An 11,039-nucleotide genomic window follows, 5' to 3' on the forward strand; every position below is an offset into this window, starting at 1 on the left:
GCAAATCTTCATTGTGTAACCGGTTACTGCAATTTGGGTAACCGGTTACTGCTGCATTTTCTGTGAGTAACCGGTTACTGCTATTTGGGTAACCGGTTACTTCAACATTTTCTGCATTTTTTACTTCATCAAAAGTCACATCCCGGGTTATGACGACCTTCCGATTTCTTCCATCGAACAACTTGTACCCTCCAGTAGAATGATATCCTACAAATATCAGTTTCTCACCCTTATCATCCAATTTCTTCCGAAGTTGATCCGGTACATGACGATATGCAATCGATCCAAAAACGCGCAAATGATTCAGATTTGGTTTGAAGCCACTCCAAGCCTCTTCCGGTGTGAGTTTCTCCAGCTTCTTAGTGGGACACCTATTCAACAAGTAGGTGGTTGTAGACACGGCCTCACCCCACAATTCCTTAGGCAAATTCTTCCCACAAAGCATTCTACGCACCATGTTCATTATTGTACGATTTTTCCTCTCGGCAGCCCCGTTTTGTTGAGGCGTATACAGAGGCACCACCTCACGCACAATTCCCTCAAGATCACAAAACTTCCCAAACTCACTAGAGGCATACTCACCTCCACCATCCGTTTTGAGAATTTTGAGCTTCCGACCGCTTTGGCGCTCCACCATGGATTTGAAATTCTTGAAAACTCCAAATACCTCATCTTTTCTCTTGATAAGATATGTCCAAAGCTTCCTACTAAAATCGTCAATGAACGTAACAAAGTATCGATTGCCACCATAAGTCTCTACTTGCATCGGTCCGCAAACGTCGGAATATACCACCTCAAGTAAACCTTTGGTTCTTCGACTCGCATCTTTGCTAAACACATTCTTGTTCTGTTTAGCCTTCACACATTCCTCACACAATTCAGTTGGAATACTAATGTGTGGCAGCCCCGTTACCATTTCACTTTGTTGCAACTTTCTTAGATCCCTAAAATTAAGGTGACCAAGACGGTAATGCCATAACCACTATTCTCTACTTGCCACGGTAGCTAGACAACGATGCTCCATAACCTTTAACTCAACCTTAAAAGTTTTGTTGGCAACCATTGGCGCTTTTAGAATCAACACACCATTTGAATCCAAAACGCGTAAAATCTTGTCCTCCAACCGAATTTTGTATCCTCTTTCAAGTAATTGGCCAATACTTAAAAGATTACACTTAATTTCCGGTATATACAAGACATCTTTGATCCTTGAATGTCCACCATTCCTCTTTCCGATCAAAATATCTCCTACCCCTTCGGCGCTTAAAGTGGTGTCGTCGGCAAATTTGACTTTACTTTTTGCCGCTTGATTGATTTGCACAAACCAATCTTTTCGACCCGTCATATATGTTGAACAACCGGAATCCAAGTACCACTCATCTCTCCCTTGGACTCCATCACGAACGGTAACCAACGCATTTCGATCCGAATGCATTTTCTCGCTATTTTCCGGAACATTACAGTTGTTGTCCCGCAAACTTTCACTGCTGTAGCTGCTGCCCGGAACATCCGTAATGCCATAACTCCCCTTCGTGATCATTACTAGAAGTGTGTCCTCATCATCTACCTCTTCCCTAGCAACCTTGGCTTCATTATTGTGATTCTCGTTCGATTTACCACGACACAAATTTGCAAAGTGTCCAAACTTTCTGCACTTGTAGCATTGAACCTTACTCACATCACGCTTCTTGAAACCATTGCTATGACCACTATCCTTGGAGCTACATTCACCCTTTTCACTCGTCGAATGCTTTGAATTTTGTGAATCATTTGAACCAAAATTCTGAAAATTTGATTTACCTATCGCCGCAAATTTTCCTTTCGACCTCTTATTCTTCTCATTGAAACGTGCTTGCAAAGCAATTTCCGTTTTGGCTTTGTTGGCGCCTCTCTCATCCATCCTTTGTTCATGTGCCTCTAATGAACTTTGCAATTCATCCTTGCTCAAAGTTGTTAGATCCTTTGATTCTTCAATAGCCACAACTATGTTGTCGAAACGCGGCGTTAACGAACGCAATACTTTCGATACAACATTCTGCTCAAGAATCGTTTCCCCACAAGATTTAATTTGATTAACTAACCGGGTAATGCGCGTAATATAGTCGTTGATCGTTTCTTTATCTTCCATTTGTGTTAACTCGAATTGTCGTTTGTAAGTTTGTAACCTTACCACCTTCGCTTTGACGGCACCGGCATATGCTTTCTCCAAGATTTCCCATGCTTGCTTCGCCGATTCACAATCGTCAACCTTCTCGAAATTGTCGTTATCAACACAAGAATGAATCAAGAATAGGGCTTTGTAATCCTTCTTCTTCTCTTATTTGTGTGTAGCTCTTTGAATGTCGGTAGCCTCTGCCCCTAATTGTGTAACTCCATTGATGACGATCTCAAGCACCTCTTGATAACCAAACAAAACCCTCATTTGTTTTGTCCATTTATCATAGTTCTTCGAATCAAGAATCGGGAGATTGGTGGGAATTCGATCATTGGAAACGGTTGCCATTGTTGCAGCGGATTAGGATCGATAACCAAGGCTCTTAATGCCAAATGTTGGAACATAAAACTCAAAACTGAAAATTGAAGGTTCAACAATGGTGGAAGAAAAGAAGATTCGAGAAGATGAAGTTGAGAGAGAAAAATAGAGAGAATAGAGTAATATTTTTGGATGAGTATATTTTTTGCATTAACCATGAATTGGGATGATACAAATGTATTTATACAATTGGAATATAAGCTACAACTAAAGTGATTAAAAATAAAAGCAGAATTTTATTTTTCAATTAACAAACATGAACTGATTTTACTATAGTTCGGATTTATTTATTAAAAAGTTCTAAAAGTTTTACTATAAGTGAAATATCTTAAGTGTCGTACCCCAAAATTTGACCATTATTTCTCTCTTGTTATTGACTTAGAATCATTGACATGCTCATGACCCTTTATAAGGCATATGTCAACCCCAATGATCTAAAAAATTAAAAGGGGACCATTTTGATTTTTTAGTCCCTCTAAGAGATTTGTTTTAATTCAGGGATGTTACTTGGAACGTAATAACTGGGGAATTAGGCTAGAGGAATATTACCATTAGTAACCGAGACATTTTGTCTTATTAAGACACATTAGTAAATAATAATAATAAATTAGGGAGATTATTTGTTTTAATAGCAGGGATGAAATAAATTATAATAGTGTTATTAGTTAAATGGGGATAGATTAATATTAATATTATTTTTATTTTTTGGATCTATTAATATTAAGTTATATTATTGTTATTTAGGAATAGATTAATATTGGGATTAATTAGGGTTAAATTGATTTTTTTTTATTAACCAAATTATCATTAATTGATATATTATCTAATTAGGATCATAATGGGGTTATTAGAGCATAATATTAGTATTAGTATCATTACTAATATTAATATTATCATGGAATTATTATTAAGATTATTATTATATACTCACTAATAATATTTTATTTCAAATAAATGGAATGACCTAGTTTTTTCTAAAAAGAAGTAGAGGGAGTTACAAAGGGAAATGTCATGAGTTTCAATCTTTCATTCCTTACTTTTAGTGACTTTTCCTTTTATTTGTTTTTATTAGGAACTAAACCTTAAACCTTCAACATACATCCAAGCAAAATAAGAAAGATTTTTCCATAGAATTTGATTTTGTTGTGCTTTATTGTCTTAAGTTTATTTATATGGTGTTTGTATGCTTTTAAATATGTTTTAGTACCATGTAATAATCTAGTTAAAAAAAACATAATTAACTTCTAAATAATTTTAAACTAAAATCATATATCAACCCTGTTGTTTTTTTAACAATTCATAAAATTCAATTCTATTTTTCTTTTCAATTTTTTTAACAACTTTTTCTAATGCCATGAAGTAATCTTTTGAAAAGCCAATTTTTCTTTTAAATCTTTTTTTTAAGTTATTTTTTTTAACTAATATTATAAAACACATATCACCAATCTTCTATTAAGACTAATATTATGAACTTCTTTTAAAACTAATATCATAAATCCTTTTTTTCACTAATATCACAAATTCCTTTTATAACTAATATCAAATATCAATTATTTTTAAAAGATAAACTTTAAATCCAACTTTTCTAATTCAACTTTTAAAATCAATCTCTTTTAAATATCAAAACTCAATTTTTAAAAAAAAAAAAATCAACTTTTAATCCAACTTTTTTAAAGCAACTTTTAATATAATTTTTTTAAATGTCAGAAAGTCAATTTTTAAAATAGGTGTTATGAGACAATATTCATACCAATATCAAAAAAAATACAAAAAAGTTGATATCTAGTAATTAATAATTTGATTATTTTAATTAAAATAAAAAGACAAAAACATAATTAATATAGGATATTAATCAATTATGATTAATTCATGGGATAATTATGAGATAATTTTAGGGATAATATGCGATAAAATTATGGGATAAATTTTTAGGGTTTTAGGGATAAAAATCAGGGATAAGGGGCATGTCATTAATTTTTTTAATATTTTTATCAATTGAATATATAATATCATTATTAATTTTTAAAAAATAAATAAATTAAAACATGAGGGGATATAATTAGGAATAATTTATGGGATAACTTAGGGATAACATAGGATAAAATTGTATAACAATTTTTAGGGATAAAAAATCAGTGATATAAAATCGGGGATAAAATCAGGGATAAGAGTTATGTCTAATATTTGAGTATAATCACTAATTAATTTTTTTAAAATAAATCAAATATTATATTTTGTAAAACAATTAAGGGATAAAAACAAGGGATAAATCAAGAGATAGAAATCGGGGATAGAAATCGGGACAAAGGATATGTCATATAAATAGATAATATTTATTTTCATAAAAAAATTAAGTATTATTTTTTTTGTAATCAATAATTGGGATAATCATGGAATAAATCTTTAACGAAATTTTAGGGTTTCAGGGATTAAAAAAATTAAGGATAATGAATATAATACTTGGGTTTATATAATTATCCTTTTAATATTTTTATTCAATGAATATATAATATAATTATTAATTTATTTTTTTAAATAAATTAATTATTATATTTTTACAATCAATCAAATGGGATAAAATCAATCTAACACACCTCAAATCATAAGTCCTTTACCCTAGTGTATTGAGGCATTTTTTTAAAATCAATCACTTCTCTACCCCATGTGCATGAAAATTTTCAAGGGATAAAAATAACCAACCAACCAACATTTTCGAGACGAACTACGAGGCTCTGATCTTTCAATGAACTTGAGGTACGTAGGCATAAAGTTGTAAGACTCTAGCGAGTATAATAATCATTTTTTTTTTAGGTATTCTCTTATTAAAATAATAAAACATTTTTGTAAATAAATAGACAATTAAACAATGAATAGATGATAAACAAACATCTCTAGCACACACTAACCCTAGAATTAGAGGAGGATCCGATTGAGTATAATGGAGATAAAGGGTGTCTAAAACCTTCGCCTTACTTAACTGACTCCCAAAAATAGTATATCACCCTTAATTTATAGGGTTTATCATTATTTTCCTGTTCCTTAGGAACGAATAAAGAATGGTGGTGACTCTGTCATTTTTCCAGCCGTGACAACTAACTACTCTGCTGGGGAGATCTACTTCCCTAAAGAGAGTCTATCCTAGCCTCTAGTTCTAGGGTTTTGCTTGTTTTTTTGTTTGCTTTTTATTTATTTCTTACTTTTTATTTATTATTTTTATTTTTATTTATTCGCTTCCTATTTTATTATTTATATTATTTTGTTGTTATTACATATGATATTTGGTTGGGATTTACATGTGGGAAGCTAAAACCCAGTCTTGAGAAAAGAGTAATAAGTTTAAATAAGGGGCTACCTTTGGTTAGCGTCTAACGTTAACTATGAACTTGCAACACCCAAGCACCGTTAACTACGAATTTGTGATGCCTCTTTGCCGCTGCTTTTGCAACCGTTTCGGTCGTGAAGAGTGTGAGACTTTCATATGGCTAGTGGTTTTAGAATTTTATGCATGGCTTGTAAAGAATTTCTCCCTGAGGTCGGTGCAATCTTGGACCTGGACCTGAGATCATATCCTCCGCTGAATCATGGGATTTTTGAGGAAATTGTAGATCTTAGCAGCGAGTATCGTAGTTAATCAGCAGGTTCTTCGTACTTCCTGTCATGGATCTCGGTGTCGGACTCTGTGTTATTTGATCTTAAGATATGAAAGCACAATGAATGATGAAACTAATAAGAAAACATGATTTTCTATCAAACCTAGATTTGGACTTCCTACTTTCATGCAAAACATAGTAATTTGAAGTCGATTCCCATAAACGACAACATTATTCTTTTGCGGAACCACAAAATGAAGAGGATTCGAAAACTACAATGAAACAAAGCTTCCTAAGCAATTCAGTGGTGCAACACCATGGACATCGAACGTTATGATCGCAGTCCTTCTCGAATCAGAGACATTAAACTTGAATTGACGTTACCAATCACTATCGATCTTGAACTGGCTTTGCTAATCTCCGAAATGGAGGATCATAGAGGGGTACTTGCATGGTTAACACTCTAACATATAATGAAATTTAGGATTCAAAATAGTCATAGTGAGAATAGAGATTAGAGATTGTGTACCTGAAAAACCCTTTATGAAGGTATTTATACCTTAAGCTCAATGTGGTGGGTTGGATAAGTGGACCTCGTGTTATTAGACCTCTGGATGACATAGAACAATAATTATAGAACTATTATTCAATTTTGATTGTCTTATTTTAATATTTTTAGTATTTAACTAAATAGAAATGCATAATTTATTCAAGAGAAAAGTTAGATGAAGTAAAAGAAATATGGACAATGTTCATGGTAGACTTTATCGACAAATGTGAGAATATTGTTGAGTATATATATATATATATATATATATATATATATATATATATATATATATATATATATATATATATATATATATATATATATATATATATATATATATATATATATATATATATATATATATATATATATATATATATATATATATATATATATATATATATATATATATATATATATATGTCGTGGGGGATTTGTTTGGGTTCAGAGTAGGGTTAGATGAGTTAATAGTGTTGCATCTTCCGTACATTGATAATACCTCTCTTTTGAGTGAGGTAACTATGGATAATTTGTGGTTGAAGGTCATCCTTAATATTTTAGAGTTGACTTTGTATCTTAAGGTTAATTTATCTAGGAGCGTTAAATTTGGTGTTAATATTGGGGGGGGGGGGGGGGGGGGGGGGGGGGGGTATTTTTTTGGTTTGCTGAGAGCTTCTTGCATTGCGAAGTATGGTTTCTCCCTTTTAAGTATTTAGGGCTTTCAGTAGGTCAAATTTAGGGTGGGAAGGTGATTGATAAACCCTTATAAAGTTGGTCACTAAGAGGTTATCTTCTTGCAAAAATAGGTTCTTGAGTCTTGGAGCTAGAGTGGTTCTTCTGTACTTGGTTCTAAACTATATTTCAAATTTCCTCCTCTCTTTTATGATGATGCATGTTTTGGTTCCAAAGAAGCTTGTTGGGTTGCAATAGTGATTTGTTTGGGGGGGGGGGGGGGGGATGGGGGATTTCCAAATTTGGGTTCAAGGTTGTGTGGGTCATGTAAGTGTATGTTTGTAAAGCCAAAAAGTTGGGAGGCTTAGGTGTTAAGGATATGAGGCAAGTTAACTTGGCTCTTCGTAGTAAGTCACGCTGGAGGCTTTTGGTGGATCAATCTTCATGGTGGAGGGTTATCATTTCTGAGAGGTGTGGTTCCTCATTGGTTAGGTACTTTCTAAAAGGGTGGAAGGGGGCCTAAGGATTGCTTCTCATTCATGGAGAGACGACACTCTTCTTTGCTGCAAGGTAAGGGATTCATCGATCTAGTTCACCTCTTCTATCTGTAATGTGGTAAGGAATATGGTAAGCACTCATTTTTGCATGATGTCTTGGTTAGGTCGGATCTCCTATGTGTTTTTTTTTGTGGTTGTTCTTTATCTCTAAATAGAATTTCCTGGAGGTGGGAAGGATGAAGGCTTGTGAGGGGGGAGATTAGGTGGAGACATAAACTGCTTATTTGGGAAGAAGAGCTTATAAGAGACTTGATCACTTTTATGAAGAGGTGGCTATATTGGATAAGGATGGTGCTTAGGTTTGGGCACCATATCCTTTTGGTCGATTCTATGTGAAGTCGGCCTATGATTGTCTTTATTCTTCCGTCATGGGGGGAGAGAGTTTGACTCATAGAGTTATCCATGAGTTAGTTAGGATTTGAAAGATTTGGGTGACTTCTAAAGAGCTTGTTTTCTCTTGGGTGTTGCTGCAAGATGATGTAGCTACTAGGCTTAATCTTAGCAGGCGTGATATCATTCAGGTGGACGGTGGTGTGTAGAATGATGTGTTACTTGGTCAAATAAACTTGGTTGATCATTTGGTTGTTCTCTGTGATATTGTTCTCTATACTTGGCATAGGGTTTTTAAGTGGGTAGGTAGGTCAATTCCTATATAATAATCAGTGTTATGGTTGTTCGAAGAGTTTCATGGGTTAGACAGAGGTAAGAGATTGACCTTAGGTTTAGCTACGATTTGGAATATTGTGGTATAAGCTATTTTGAATATACGTAATAAAATTATCTGTTTACATAGAGAACTTGTTGGTTAATAACTAAGTGACTAAGATTATTTGTCTTTCTCAGAGGTGGATTAACACACATTCGCCTAGTTTTGACCTATCTATCCTAAAATGGGAGCAAAAATCACTCATGTACTTAAGCTTATTGGGGTGTGTTTTCTGACCAGTTGTCTCTTTGCATTTTATTGGTGCTCTCTTTATCATCCCTCAACTTACTTTTGAGGGGGTTCTTTGCATTGCTCTTACTCTTTCGAAGCATTTTTTTTCTTTAGTTCGGTTATGGGTTTTGTTGGTTGGATTTTGTAGCTTTAACTTCTCTTTATATTGTTTTATTGAGTTTGGATAATTTGGATACTCTTTGTCCTTTATGTAATATTTTCTTTTTCTCTTATATATATATATATATATATATATATATATATATATATATATATATATATATATATATATATATATATATATATATATATATATATATATATAATAAATGATGTTATGTGTGTAATGTAACTTAACTGTGTTTATAAATGTGATATTTTTTTATAAAAAATCATTCAATTCTATCATTTTTATAAGAGATAGTTTTATTTTTGGATACTTTGAATAATAAATATATTTAGTATATAATTGATATATATTAATTATTTTATAAATCTAAAAAATAAATTTATTCTGATAAAAAAGATTAGGGAGTAATTTAAAAGAAAAATAGTTTTGAAAAAAAACGCTATTCTTTTCTAACTATTACATTGCTTTAAAAGCATTTTTCTTTTGCCGAGACTTCTAAGAAGGTCAACTTCAAAAGCGTTCTATAAGGCTAAAAAAAACGCTTTTAAAAACCTTATATGACATAATGACTATTAAATCTGGAATCTGATTGAGAGCTAAGTTAAGTGTGACTGATAATTTAATAAGAACTCAACTAGCTAGAATCTATCAGAAAGAGAACTTGTTTCACCTACTGTTTCAGTGTCCTGTGGTGGTATCTATTTGGCAGAAGGTATGCTCTTGGATTGGTATTTATGTGACAAATGAAGATAGTAGCACTTTACACTTCTTGAAATCAGTCCATCAACTGCAAGGTAAGGAATCCAAAAATAAAGAATGGTTAGTTAGTCTGGTTGGCAACCACTATATGGAACAAGAGAAATGCAATATTGTTCAAAGATGAACTAGGTGATGTGGATGAAGTAGTTTTCAACATCAAGATGGGGTCTTGGTTATGGCTTACAATAGGTTTCAAATGCAGGATTAATTGTAACTTCTATAAACGGTATAAATGTTCGATAAATTTGTTTAAAGTTAGTTAATCCTTTTTTTAAAAGTAATTAAGTGGTTGAAATTCATTATTTAAATATGAATAAGTGGGATATCACATAACTCGTCTCTATATATAATATATTTGCATTATTAACATGATAAAGTTAACTAATTTTTATATGTATTATACCATATAACTTTTGTGGATATGAATTTTTAGTACCCTAATACTCTTTAATATATACTTTGCTTATAAAAGAAAATGTGACTGATAATTATTTATTTCAATTAAAATTTAAACTACTTCGAACAATTTGTCATTTATTAAAATTTATTTACAACTTAAGCATTATTAATTTTTTTGTATGTGCTAATAGTACATAAAAGGGAAATGCTAACCAGTATCTCCGAGACATCGGTGAAGAAATTAAAATGGTAAGTTGAATATTATTTAAGAGATTTAAAAAATATATATATTTTTAAATATATGTGTATCATAAATAATCAAATTTTAAAAAAAAATATTATTTATATTCAATGAACTAAACTTAACATATTTTTTTTATTTTGAATTCTTAAAGAGTGTCCCAGAATATTGATTAGCATGACCTTTATATAAATGAACAAACACATAAATGTTTTATTTCGATTAATATCTTTAAAGATGTACTTAAGAAATATGTAATTGTGACCTCTCAATCATTAAACTAATATTTCTTTCTTTTTAAAGTGCACATATAATAAAATATAAATAACATAATTGAAAAAATATAATTATTTTTGTATTAAAAATTAAAATAAATTTTATTTATTAAAACGATTATTATTTCGAAACTGAGGGAGTATATCAAAACAAATAGGGAATTTATAAAATAAAATAAAAAGGTAAATAACACCACGTTGATTAAGGGAAATCTTGGACGAATATATGGATTGGACAATTTTAAAATGTATGGTATCAAGTCAATCATCATCATTATCATGATGTTTGAACTTTTTGTTTAAGGAATGAAAATAAGTATTTGCTTCTTTTACTTTCAGAGAGAGAGAACCATAATATACTTTGATCCTAAAAGTTAATTATTACTTATTGAAAAA

General features: G+C 31.5%; 1 protein-coding gene across 1 annotated transcript; it reads right to left on the bottom strand.

Annotated features, from left to right (window-relative positions):
- Window positions 1–982: 982 nt before the first annotated feature.
- Window positions 983–2,503, bottom strand: LOC127082058 (uncharacterized). The gene is made up of 2 exons (XM_051022279.1): window positions 2,396–2,503; window positions 983–2,248 (listed from the first exon to the last, which is right to left on the bottom strand). Exons 1-2 carry the CDS (start codon window positions 2,501–2,503, stop codon window positions 983–985), a joined length of 1,374 nt encoding a protein of 457 aa, XP_050878236.1.
- Window positions 2,504–11,039: the final 8,536 nt, after the last annotated feature.

This window comes from Lathyrus oleraceus, chromosome 5, assembly GCF_024323335.1.
Source record: "Lathyrus oleraceus cultivar Zhongwan6 chromosome 5, CAAS_Psat_ZW6_1.0, whole genome shotgun sequence".
Classification (NCBI taxonomy): Eukaryota; Viridiplantae; Streptophyta; class Magnoliopsida; order Fabales; family Fabaceae; genus Lathyrus; species Lathyrus oleraceus.